Raw genomic sequence first — 13,840 nt, forward strand, 5'->3', positions numbered from 1 at the left:
GCTCTTTCTGATGTAGGAGTGATTCCTGGATTTGATATGACACCTGAAGCAGCCTTAGCTAAACTTTCTTATATACTAGGCAAAAGTGAACTGGACCTGCAGGAAAAAAGGAAGGTAAAGTTTTGTATGCTAATATCTCAAGTCACAGGGGCTTTCTCTCATTCTGTATTTATGGGAAAACATCATAGTACATAGGGTCGTAAGTCCATGCCCTATACAGTATTTGTAGCTATATGAATAGACCTAGAGAAATATCAAGTAACAAAAAATCCTTTATCTTGCTTTTAACACCAAAAACTATGTACTAGAAAACTGTAAATGATCTAAAATCGGCTGGGTGCACTTTTGATGTATTTTTGTGACTATACTTATCTTGGTGCTTTTAATATAACTGCAACATTGCTCCCCACTTCAATGGCAGGGAGAAAAAGAGAATTTAATTCAGACAACAACCAAGAGGGACCAGACTTCTACAGTCTGGTGAAATGATAAGGAGACATAAGGGAAAAAGAACAGGACTGCTGCTACGGCCAAGTCCATAAGCAAAGTACAGCAAGCCACACCACCCAGTAAAAATATGTTGCTAGCTGCAATTTTTATGGATTATCATAAGGCTTGGGATAACTACACAGAGCGGCAGTTACTACCCTTAAGAAAAACAGGGGACAGAGAGGCAGTTATTACCTTAAGAAGCTTGCTAGGCAGATTGGATGGACCATTTGGTCCTTTTCTGCGATCATTTCTATGTTTCTATATTATGAATAACCAAACAAATGTGATTTATGGCAATAGCACTAAGCATGCAACCTTCTCTGGGGGCACATATTTCTGAATGCTAGCTGTATAGGCATTTCCAAAGAGCAAAAACAGAGCTACCTTTTATTATTATTCTGTTATATTTAGGCAAAGGTATCTGAGAATAAATGGGAGGTCATACTGAGAAGTCTAGTTAGAATCCAGGTTTTCTTGATTCTCCTGATGTGAGCTCTGACCTCTTGGTTCTTTCTAGCATTTCCAAAGATCTGAGAGTCTGAGACGTACATGTAGATATGAATATTGTTAGCAGTATACTTAAAAGCAAGAACTCCTAGAATCTAATCCCAATGATTTTGTTAACTTGGTGACCTTGGGCAAATCAAATTACCCTATTGTAGCTACATATATGTGATCACTGTACTAATTGTTTAACCCTTCTCATGCTAAGTACTTTATATGCACTAGGAAAGGGCTGTGTGGTCTTACATTATCAGTGGTTACTGAGTTGCTAGAACCTGAAAAAGTTTTTTGAAGTCCTGTGACTGTAAAATGGCTATATTTATTTATCGAGTTTTATATTCCGTCATTCGGTTTCGCCATCACAAAACTAGATTATTGTTGCCATTTTGGATATAAGTTCAATAGTGAATCGTTGTCTTTTTCTCGCTAAATATATTTTTCATTCTATAGCAGTTTCCTTTCTGGCAAAATTTGAATTCCTTTTATATAAAGTGTAACTGAAGAATCTGTTGTCCCAGTTTTCATTAGTTATCAGTGCAAACTGCATGACCATGTTGTGTATGATGATTAGAATCATTGTTACTTTGAAACGAGATAAAACCAGATCAGGACAGTGTGAGATGTAATACATATCAGCTAATAATTCTGCATACTTAGTGACCTCTAAGACCTGTCAGAATTGAACAAACTGTCATACAGCTGATAACGACAGGTTTTTTTCTTCCTTGATTTTCCATAAATTGCAACATATAAATCATACAAAATCACATTTTGATCTTGCATTAATACGTTCAGCTGATTATACATTTGTAAAACTGCTTTGAAAAGGCTAGATGTATGACATGCATATAGGTGAAAATTTTACAAGAAAGTCCAATATGTAATATTCATTTATTACATTGGGTTTATTTTTTCAATATTTTTGCCATGTTATTGAGCCAACATTATGAGCTTTCTCTTTTCTAATTTGTGCTAGCTCTGCTTACAGATGCACAGAAGTCAAAATATATTTTGAATGCCAGTTCCTACAAATTATGCTAATTTTGTAAGACAAACTGAAAACTCTTTTAGAAGCAGAAATCATAGAATGTTAAAATCTTTGAAATGTTTTTGTGTTAGATTTATTAAATCACTACAATAGTAAAAAGTAAGAAATAGGGTGATCAGAGCTTCTCCTTTTTTAAATATTTTGAACCCTTGCTTTGTGATCTATTGGGCCTCCGCCTTCCTTATCAGCTGCAATGCAATGAGAAAAGGAAGCAAATTCAAAAAAGTTTCCACATCAATAACCTCTTGATTAAAGAGAAGAAAATCTGCAGTACTAAAGGAAATCTTGCATTGGAAAAAGATTTAGTTATTCATAAAAGCATTTTAGTATTGTCACATCATTTAGGATGAACTGGCTAATTTTGATGTACCAAAGATATTGACTAGATCGTGTATCATGTGCCCCTCTGATAGCTCAGTTTTTTGCTCACTTTTAATTGCTCACCATGTTTCATCAGGTGAAAATAAGATTTAAGTGTTACTTGTTTGAAAATGCTCTTCTCTCTCCTACTCCGTATTTCAGAAAGTGAAACCATACTATTGTTGTTGATGGACCTAGAGCTGCCCCTTGTTTTGAAGTCCTGATTCTGTTTCTAGCTTGGAGTCTTCTATTAGTCAAACAGTATTGGTCGATAGCAGTACTGTTCCTTAAGCTCTTTATCTAGACTGATTTTTGTCATTCTTGGCATTGCATTCTTCATTGGGACTTTATAAAAGTAGAAACCAATCTACTATTCCCAAACCTTGAACAGTGTCTAAGGGTGAAAGGCTGAGGTAGAAGGTAAATAAATAAAGAGCAAATCTCAGAGTAGTTTTCTACTATGTTAATGGAAAAGGTTGGTTCTCTTTCAGATGCTGTTTGAAAATCTACGAGGGGAAATGAAAGCGCATTGCACAGGAGCCAAGATTTCTCTGCGAGAGAGCAAGTTCATTCAAGCGATTGCCAAATCTCTCAGTATCAGCTGCAAGGAGGTAACTAAACCCATGTGATGACTGAAGAAAGAGTTGCAGCTTCAAATGCAAGTTAATATGCAGCTCGAATGCATGTAATTGATTTAAAATGCTAGAAGAAAGCAAAGAAACTGGAACCTCTTTTCTATAGAATTTTCCTAGACCTCTCTGCTTGCTTACAGTGAGCTTAGTCCAGTTGTGTTGCAACAGTATTGCAGGCTTTCGGGAAAGCTAGCAGCTATCTTATCGTCATCCCCAGCTGGTTGGAGAAAAGTATTCATGAGTTTGGTCTTGCAAGAAATCTCTTGTCCAGCTCTCAACAGCTGAATAATAAAATTGGTTAGCTGCAAAGAGAGGGAAGAAGTCACCACCCCCCCTCCCCAAAGAAAAGTGTAGAGAAAACATTATATTTTAGTAAATTTTCTGTAATACAGAAGGAAAGATTATTGCCGAAGGGTATGGTATCATATTAATGTAAAAACATAAAGTTCTTTGCACATTGTGCTGCTATCCCGAGACTGAATATTTGGACATGTTATAAAATTTGTACATATTTGAAATTTTTTCTGCAAACCACTTTGGTGCTCTTCATTACTCTATTAATTTTCACTTAAAATTGTTTTCAATTAAACGTTGAGATATTCTCATATGGTAACTAGGAAAAATATTTTATAGCATGTGAGAAATGTACATTCTGTACTGTACCGCTTTTAAATCTTATTCCTGATTGTCTGCATTTAGTCATGACTAACTTTCTTTTCTTTTAACCAAGTCTCTTGTCCTGTATGTTTGTCTTATTAGACTGTAAGCTCTATAGAAACAGAAATGACGGCAGAAAAGCAGCAAATGGTCCATCCAGTCTGCCCAGTAACCTTAAGGTAGGTTACTGGGCAGACCATAAAAATCAGGGCCTCGATTGCTGTTTGAATCCAATTCTCCATTACCCCTGTGCTTGTCAGTTTCCCACATTAGCCCTCCTTGATTGCTGTTGAATCCAGTTCCCTGTTATGCCTCGCTGTTTAAGCAGAGAGCAATGTTTGAGTTGCATCAAAGTATCAGTCTTATTGGTTAAGGGTAATAACCACCGCATCAGCAAGTTACCCCATACTTATTTCCCCAGACTGTAGAAGTCGGAGGCTTTCAGTTGCTGAATGAATCAAATTCCCTTTTTCCCATGCCATTGAAGCAGAGAGCAATGATGGAGTTGCATCAACAGTATCAAGGCTTATTGGTTAAGGGTAATAACTGCCACACCATCAAGTTCCTGTATGCACTCTTTTATTTTCTTTCATCTTTTAGCCTTAGGGTTCCACAGTATTTATCCCATGCCCTTTTGAATTCTTTCACTGTTTTGGTTTTCACCACCTCCTCCGGAAGAGCATTCCAGGCATCCACTACCCTCTCCATGAAGAAATATTTTCTGACGACAGTTCTGAGGCGTCCTCCTTGGAGTTTTATTTCTTTAATTTTATTTTTAGTTCTACTGATTTCTTTCCAATGGAAAAGGTTTGAAGTTTGCACATCATTTAAGGTCTGTGTCATATCACCCCTGTACCTCCTCTTTTCCAGGGTATACATATTCATATCCTTTAGTCTCTCCTCATACGTTTTCTGATACTGACCCCACACCATTTTGGTAGCCCTTCTCTGGGCCGCCTCCATCCTTTCTCTATCCCTTTTGAGATAAGGGCTCCAGAACTGAACATAATACTCCAGGTGAGGCTTCACCAAGGACTTGTACAAGGGAATCACCACCTCCAATTTTTTATTGATTATTCCTCTCTGTGCAGCCCAGCATTCTTTGGCTTTAGCTATCGCCTTGTCACATTGCATCACCATCTTCAGATCACCAGAAACTATCATCCCAAGATTATGCTCTTGGTCCGTGCACATCAGCCTTCCCCCCCCCCCCCCCCCCCCCCACATCCATCTCATACCACTTTTTTGGATTACTACACCCCAGATGCAGGACTCTGCACTTCTTGGCATTGAATCCCAGCTGCCAAATCTTCAGCCACTCTTCAAGACTTCATAAATCCTTTTCATTCTCTCTACCTCTTCAGGTCTGTCCACTCTGCTACAGATCTTGGTATCATCCACAAATAGACAAACTTTTCCTTCTAGCCCTTCCGCAATGTCGATCACAAAGATATTGAACAGAGCCAGTACCAATACCGATCCCTGTGGCACTCCACTTAACATGGCTCTCACTTCAGAGTATGTTCCATTTACCGTTACAAACTATCAGTCAACCAGTTTGTAATCCATTCCACCACCTGGATGCTCACTCCGAAGCTTCTCATTTTGTTCACAAGCTTCCTATGTGGAACAGTATCAAAAGCTTTGCTGAAATCCAAATAGATGGCATCAAGCGCTCTTCCTCTATCCAATTCCCTAGTCACCCAATCAAAATAATCAATCAGATTTGTCTGACAGGACCTTCCTCAGTGAATCCATGCTGTCTCGGGTCCAGCAACTTACTGGATTGTAGATAGTTTAGTATCCTTTCTTTCAGCAGCATCTTCATTAGTTTTCCCACCACCGAAGTGAGGCTGATTGGCTTGTCGTTTCCGGCCTCCTCTCTCCTACCACTCTTATGAAGCAGGACCACAACCACTCTTCTCCAATCTCACAGTACCATTCCTGTTTCCAGGGATCTATTGAATAGGTCATTTAGCAGACCCGCCAGGACATCTCTGAATTCTCATAGTATCCTGGGGTGTACCTCATCTGGCCCCATGGACTTGTCCACATTCAGTTTTCCTAGCTCTTCCCATACATACTGTTCTGTAAAAGGCGTTGTGTCAAGCCCATTCCCTTCTACGGTCTTGTCAACCAGCAATGGTCCTTCTCCAGGGTCGTCTTTAGTGAACACAGAACTGAAGAATTTGTTTAATATTTCTGCTATTTCCTTGTTTGTCTCAGCACAGTGCTCCTCATCACCTTTCAATTTCACTATACCACTTCTGGCTTTCCTTCTTTCTCTTATATATCTGAAAAATGTTTTGTTACCTCTCTTTATCTCTTGGGCAATCCTTACTTCTGCTTGACTTTTTGCTTTTCTGATTTCTTTCTTCATCTCCTCATTTTCACCAGGTATGGATCCCTGTGTTCCTCTCTTTTGGATCCTTTATACTTCTTGAACACAGATCTTTTTGCCTTTATTTTTGCAGCCAGCTCATTTGAGAACCAAATTGGTTTCTTTTTCCTTGAACTTTTGTTTACTTTTCTAACATATAGATTTGTTTTCTTTGTAATTAGCTCCTTTTTAATTTAGCCCTCTTGTTCTATCTCGCCTGTTTTCTCCCAGTCTTCTAGTTCAGTGGTTCTCAACCTTTTTCCCATCGTGACACACCTGACAGACCACACTTACATGTGAGACACACTGCTCATTACAATTCACGGCGGAAATAAAAAATAAAGGTCCGGTAATTATTTTTATTGTTTAAAATGACACAAGGAAAAGATACATAACAGAAATTGCATAAATAGTAAACATCCCACACCAAAACAGCACCAATTTCCAGCACTCAAACAGTAACCACCTTACCTAAGAAAAGGCAATACTGAAAATATTACACCAGGCCTTAAGACACCAATACACCTCCTATTAGGAAAACGGACCAAGTCAGGCTGCTATAGAGCCCTACACAGAAACTACACCCCAGCAGAGAACCTCACCTGAATCAAATGTGCTGACCCTCACCTAACAAAGAATAAAGAGACCATAAAGCATAAATAGAAACATGTAGACAAAAACTGAACTGGAAACCGCCAGAGTCTCTGTATGCAGTGCAACAAAGGAAAAAAAGAAACCTCACCCATCCTTATAAAACAAATCAAGAAATATAAAATCAATAGCAGTTAAACCATACTAACAAAAAGAACAGATTATTTCAAAACAGCTGATGAGTGGAGTATCCAATAATTAAAAACTCGTATAAAAACTTTCTAGATACCAATAAAATATTTCAAAATAGCAGACACAAAGACCAAGTAATGAAAAATAAGGATACAAAAGTTTTTTTGCTCTGCATACCTGGAAACGTTTGATATCCAGGTGCCCTGAGATTGTTTTGAATTAGCAGGAGGAGGGGTGGTTTGCTTGTAGCTTTCTTCTCTCTCTGTCACATACCAGCGCTCTCTCTCACACTGGCTCTCAATTACACACCTATACACATATGCTCTGTCATTCACATATACACATGCTTTTTCTCTCACTTATATAGGCTCTTAATTACACATTTACACACATGCTATCTTTTCATGCTTACACACACAGGCTTTCAATCACACACATGCATGCTGTTTTTTTCTCTCACACACACTCTCATTCACATGCTTACAAACATGCTCTCTCTTTCTCTCATTTACACACAAGCTCTCAATCACATACTCACATGCTCCCTCACCTAAACCAGCTCTCAGTCACACACAGACACACATGCTCTCTCTTTCTCTCATTTACACACAGGCTCTCAATCACATACTGACATGCTCTCTCACCTAAACCAGCTCTCAATCACACACAGACACACATGCTCTCTCTCTTACTTATATACACAGGCTCTTAATCATACATACACATGATCTCTCTCTCTCTCTCACACACACACACACACACACACACACACACACACACAGAATCTCAATCATACACATATACTCTTTCAATCATAAATTTACACATACAGGTTCCCAATCGTAAACTTACATTCATGCTCTCTCTCTCACAGGCAGGCTCTCAATCACACACATACTCTCTTTCACATATACAGGCTCTCAATAATTCACATACATGCTACCTCACTCACACACACACAGGATCTCAAACACACATGCTTGATCATTCACTCTCCCTCCCCCGGAACTAGCAGCAGCAGCAGCCTTCTCCCAACCCTAACCTCCTTCATTTTCAGCCCTCGCGGAGAAAGGAGTCCCATCAGCAGTGGGGTTGACGGTGTTCTTCATTTTTCTGCTAGTCGCGCTGCTCATTCCTCAGGCCACACCTCGCTTCTGTTCTTCGGGCTGACGCTGACCACACTAGTATGATCTCTTCTTCCTGCGCACACACCCGCTGCTCACCACTTCCTCTTCCGGGCCGCGGGGAGGGGGGGACGGGAAGAAGAGACCATGCTGACGCCAGCTGTTCTGCCGCATTCCGCCCTGGCTAACAGCATTTTAAGCCCGGGCGGAGGAGGACCGGGGAGCAGCTGGGTCAGCGGGGGACTGGGAAGTGTGGCGACACACCTGCGTGTTCTTGGCGACACACTGGTGTCAGACAAGGGTCCATCAAGACCAGCATCCTATTTCCAACAGTGGCCAATCCAGGACATAAGAACAGAGCAAGTACCCAAAAACTAAGTCTATTCCATGTTACCGTTGCTAGTAATAGCGGTGGTTATTATCTAAGTCAACTTAATTAATAGTAGGTAATGGACTTCTCCTCCAAGAACTTATCCAATCCTTTTTTAAACACAGCTATACTAACTGCACTAACCACATCTTCTGGCATCAAATTCCAGAGTTTAATTGTGCGTTGAGTGGAAAAGAACTTTCTTCGATTAGTTTTAAATGTGCCACATGCTAACTTCATGGAGTGCCCCCTAGTCTTTCTATTATCCGAAAGAGTAAAAAACCAATTCACATCTACCCGTTCTAGACCTCTCAGGATTTTAAACACCTCTATCGTATCCCCCCTCAGCTGTCTCTTCTCCAAGCTGAAAAGTCCTAACCTCTTTAGTCTTTTCTCATAGGGGAGCTGTTCCATTCCCTTTATCATTTTAGTCACCCTTCTCTGTCCCTTCTCCATCGCAATTATATCTTTTTTGAGATGCGGCGACCAGAATTGTACACAGTATTCAAGGTGCGGTCTCACCATGGAGCGATACAGAGGCATTATGACATTTTCTGTTTTATTCACCATTCCCTTTCTACATTCTGTTTGCTTTTTTGACTGCCGCAGCACACTGAACCGACGATTTCAATGTGTTATCCACTATGACGCCTAGATCTCTTTCTTGGATAGTAGCACCTAATATGGAACCTAACATTGTGTAACTATAGCATGGGTTATTTTTCCCTATATGCATCACCTTGCTCTTGTCCACAATAAACTTCATCTGCCATTTTGATGCCCAATTTTCCAGCCTCACAAGGTCTTCCTGCAATTTAATACAATCTGCTTGTGATTTAACTACTCTGAACAATTTTGTATCATCTGCAAATCTGATTACCTCACTTGTCGTATTTCTTTCCAGATCATTTATAAATATATTGAAAAGTGCACTCCACTGCCCACACCCTTCCACTGAGAAAATTGTCCATTTAATCCTACTCTGTTTCCTGTCTTTTAGCCAGTTTGTAATCCACAAAAGGACATCGCCACCTATCCCATGACTTTTTATTTTTCCTAGAAGCCTCTCATGAGGAACTTTGTCAAATGCCTTCTGAAAATCCAAGTAGACTACATCTACAGGTTCACCTTTATCCACGTGTTTATTAACTCCTTCAAAAAGTGAAGCAGATTTGTGAAGCAAGACTTGCCTTGGGTAAAGCCATGCTGACTTTGTTCCATTAAACCATGTCTTTCTATATGTTCTGTGATTTTGATGTTTAGAGTACTTTCCACTATTTTTCCTGGCACTGAAGTCAGGCTAACCGGTCTGTAGTTTCCCGGATCGCCCCTGGAGCCATTTCTAAATATGGGGGTTACATTAGCTATCCTCCAGTCTTCAGGTACAATGGATGATTTTAGTGACAGGTTACAAATTTTTACTAAAAGGTCTGAAATTTCATTTTTTAGTTCCTTCAGAACTCTGGGGTGTATACCATCCAGTCCAGGTGATTTACTACTCTTCAGTTTGTCAATCAGGACTTCCACATCTTCTAGGTTCAGTTCATCTGAGTCATTACCCATGAAAACCTTCTCCAGTACGTGGGATTTTTCTCCATACTGGCCCATGGGTACCCAATTACATATACAATATAATTTACATATATAATTTACACACATAATTTACACACCCCTATATTTCGGCATGGTCCTCCCGTGACAACACAGTACTATTTGCCAAAACTTAAAGAATAACAACCCCACCAGAATCTAAAATATCAATACACCTCCTATCAGGAAAACAGAACAGGCCAAGCTACTACAGATCCCTACAGAGAAACCACATGCTAAAAGAATGCTTCATCTCAGTCTTTGCATGCAGAACACAAACTCTCACCAAATACAGAATAAAGCCACATAAAGTATAAATAGAAATGTGCAGACAAAAACTAAACTGTAAAATGTATCATGCCAGACTCCATACAGTGCAACAATGGAAAAACAAAAATGTCACCATTATCTCCCCTTTTAACCATGCCGGTAATCGTTTTGCCTTCTTTCCACCTTTCTTAATGTGTGGAATACATCTGGATTGTGCTTCTAGGATGGTAATTTTTAATAATGGCCACGCCTCTTGCACACTTTTTACTTTTGTAGCTGCTCCTTTCAGTTTTTTTCTAACAATTTTTCTCATTTTATCAAAGTTTCCCTTTTGAAAGTTTAGCACGAGAGCCGTGGATTTGCTTACTGTCCCCCTTCTAGTCATTAAATCAAATTTGATCATATTATGAGCACTATTGCCAAGCGGCCCCACCACCGTTACCTCTCTCACCAAATCCTGTTCTCCACTGAGAATTAGATCTAAAATTGCTCCCTCTCGTTGGTTCCTGAACCAATTGCTCCATAAAGCTATCATTTATTCCATCCAGGAACTTTATCTCTGTAGCATGTCCCGATGATACATTTACCCAGTCAATATTGGGGTAATTGAAGTCTCCCATTATTAACCGCACTTCCAATTTGGTTAGCTTCTCTAATTTCTCTTAGCATTTCACTGTCAGTCTCACCATCTTGATCAGGTGGATGGTAGTATACTCCTATCACTATAGTCTTCCCCTACACACAAGGGATTTCTACCCATAAAGATTCAATTGTGCATTTAGTCTCGTGCAGGATGTTTATCCTGTTGGACTCTATGCCATCTGGACATAAAGCACCACACCGCCTCCCGGGTGCTCCTCTGTCATTGCGATATAATTTGTACCCCAGTTTAGCATTGTCCCATTGGTTGTCCTCCTTCCACCATGTCTCGGAGATGCCAATTAAGTCTATGTCATCATTCACTGCTATACATTCTAATTCTCCTATCTTACTTCTTAGACTTCTGGCATTAGCATACAAACATTTCAAAGTTTGTTTTTTGTTTGTATTTTCATTCTGCTTTTTAATTGATAGGGATAAGTTAGAATTTTTTAGCTCAGGTGAGTTTTTAGTTACAGGCACTTGGACTACTTTTCTTATTATTGGAACCTCACTGTCGGGATGCCCTAATCCTAATGCATCATTAGTATCCTTTGAAGATACCTCTCTCCGAACCATGTGCTGCTGAGTGACTGTCGGCTTTTCCCTTTGTTCTAGTTTAAAAGCTTCTTCCTCAAGGTACATCCCCATTTTGTCAAAATCCGTATATTTGAAATTCAAAACTCTGGTCTTCATGTGACTTCTTTGTATCTTATTCACAATATCAAACCATACCGTCTGATGATCACTTGTACTCAGGTGGGCACCTGTCTGGACATTACAGACCTTATTCCCATTTGTGAGCACTAGGTCCAGGATTACACTGTCCCTCGTAGGACCCATTACCATTTGTTTGAGCAGAGCCCCTTGGAGGGCATCCAGTATCTCTCTACTTGTCATAGATTCCTCTAGTCTCAGCCGGCAGATTGAAATCTCCAACAAGCAACACTTCTTCCTTCTTTCCCATCTTTTTGATGTCTTTGATCAGATCTCTGTCCAGCTCTTCTGTCTGAATTGGAGGCCTGCAGTGCTGCATATGTCTTGTAGCGCTATAGAAATGTTAAGTAGTAGTAATAGTAGGATTGCCAACTCCAAGGAATGCCATCCTCTCCCAGAGGGTGATCCAGTGCTTTTTTAATCTCTATCCCTCTCCAGCCTCAGCGTACATCAACAATCTGGCAGTGTGGGGACACATGAAAGAATGTATCTTCTTGGTCTCTATGACAGCTTTGCCAGGCTTTCTGCTTAGAGCAGAACCTGCTTCATGGAGTTGGTGGGGAACAATTGCAAAGACCATAAGCACACATTGTCTCTCAGTCCCTATGCTGTCAGACTATTGCTAGATGTGGTAAGCTGGTCAGAAGAGGTTATTGCCAGAATGGGCTCTGCAATCAAGAGCAGGTCTTCTTTCCCTGCTTCTCTCAGCTTTTCTTACTTCCCTTGGCTTATGCTACTGTTCCTTCTCCATGTAAGGTCCTGGCTTCTCTTCTCTGAATAGATGTTGTCACTCATCTCCAACACCAATGCAGGGCTGCAGCTCCTTCCTGGATCAGAGCTGTCAGTTGCAGCTAACTAGCACCTTTCCTTCTTTGGTTTTTCCACCTTTTGCTTTGACTTCATCTTCCCCCTTTGTTCTTTTTTCCCCCAAATCCCTTTCTTTCATATTCCCTTTGCATTCTCTTCCACTTCCTCCTGTGCTCTCTGGGGCAGATTTTCAAAGGCTACGTGCGTAACTTGAGGAAATCTGCCCCTGCGCGCGCCGAGCCTATTTTGCATGGGCTCGGCGGCGAGTGCAAGCCCCGGGACGCGCATATGTTCCGGGGCTAGTTAAAATGGGCGGTCCGGGGGCGTGTCTGGGGGCGTGGCCGAGTGCCTCGACATAGCGGCCTGTGTCAGGACCTGGCCAGCCGGCGTGCGCAAGTTACGCCTGCAAGAGGCAGGCGTAACTCCATCGAACAAGGTGGGGGGGGGATTTAGGTAGAGCCGGGGGGGTGGGTTAGAGAGGGGAAAGGTGGGGGGATCCAAAAAAAGTTCCCTCCGAGGGAACGGGGAAAGCCATCGGGGCTCCCCTTGGGCTCGGCGCGCAAGGTGCACATGTGTGTGCCCCCTTGTGCGTGCCGACCCCGTATTTTATAACATGCGCGTGGCAGGGTATCGCGCACAAATGTCCCCCGCGCACGTAGGAATTAAAATCGGCCCCTCTCAGCTTACTTTGCTTTTTCCCCTCTTTTCCTCTTCCTTCTCCCCTTTTTGTTCTGTGTCTTCACTCTGCCACCTTCCTTGAGCTGTAGAGTTAATGAGATACCTTGATGGTACCCTAGCACCGAAACAAAAAAAGAGGCAAGTAGGAAATACTTGTCATGTGCTGCTGTCCCTGCTTTCTCCTGTAGCCTGTTGGTTGTCAGCATTCATGGTGACAACTGATTGGTTTATGAGGCAGAATTGGGAGCACAAAGAGTGTTTCCTGTTTACCCTTCCAGTCCAAACCTTGCTGTTGTGCCAGTATAGTAAATACAGTGATAGAAAGAGGAGCAGTTAAAAGAAAACTTAACAGGTCAGCCAAATGCTGGGCAGTTTGCAACCTTTATTGTCTCTAGGTCCTGAAATGCTTTGATTAGGTTTTACTGCTCCACACCATTCTTGATTAAATCATTTTGCAGATAACTATGTTTTTATTTTCATATCTCAGGAACTGGAAGCTATCAGAGACACTTTAACACCGGTATTAACTTGTGCTGCTGCTAAAACAAATGATACTCGTGTACTGGAAGCTATAAGAGAAATGGTATATTTTTTATTATTCTTAAAGTGGGAATGGGCAGGTCTCTTTGTGGTACACTCATATAAAGTAGCTTAAAAATTTGTGTTTTTCAAAATTTAGTTTTAGGACCTTAAAAAAAACACATGCATACCCACTTTCCCTTCTCTGTATCTTCTTCCTTTCCTCAGAAAATAAAGAAGCTAGAACTTTAGAGGATACTGAATTGTAGA

General features: G+C 40.8%; 1 protein-coding gene across 1 annotated transcript in view; it reads left to right on the forward strand.

Annotated features, from left to right (window-relative positions):
• Positions 1 to 13,840, forward strand: part of ASPG (asparaginase) — a 184,646-nt gene that overhangs the window by 132,157 nt on the left and 38,649 nt on the right. Inside the window, exons 9-11 of the mRNA XM_029598056.1 lie at positions 1 to 114; positions 2,896 to 3,015; positions 13,539 to 13,634. Of these exons, the coding sequence (XP_029453916.1) occupies positions 1 to 114; positions 2,896 to 3,015; positions 13,539 to 13,634 (330 nt within the window). The remainder of the gene's footprint in view (positions 115 to 2,895; positions 3,016 to 13,538; positions 13,635 to 13,840) is intronic.

Source organism: Rhinatrema bivittatum, chromosome 4, assembly GCF_901001135.1.
Source record: "Rhinatrema bivittatum chromosome 4, aRhiBiv1.1, whole genome shotgun sequence".
In the NCBI taxonomy this organism is placed as follows: Eukaryota; Metazoa; Chordata; class Amphibia; order Gymnophiona; family Rhinatrematidae; genus Rhinatrema; species Rhinatrema bivittatum.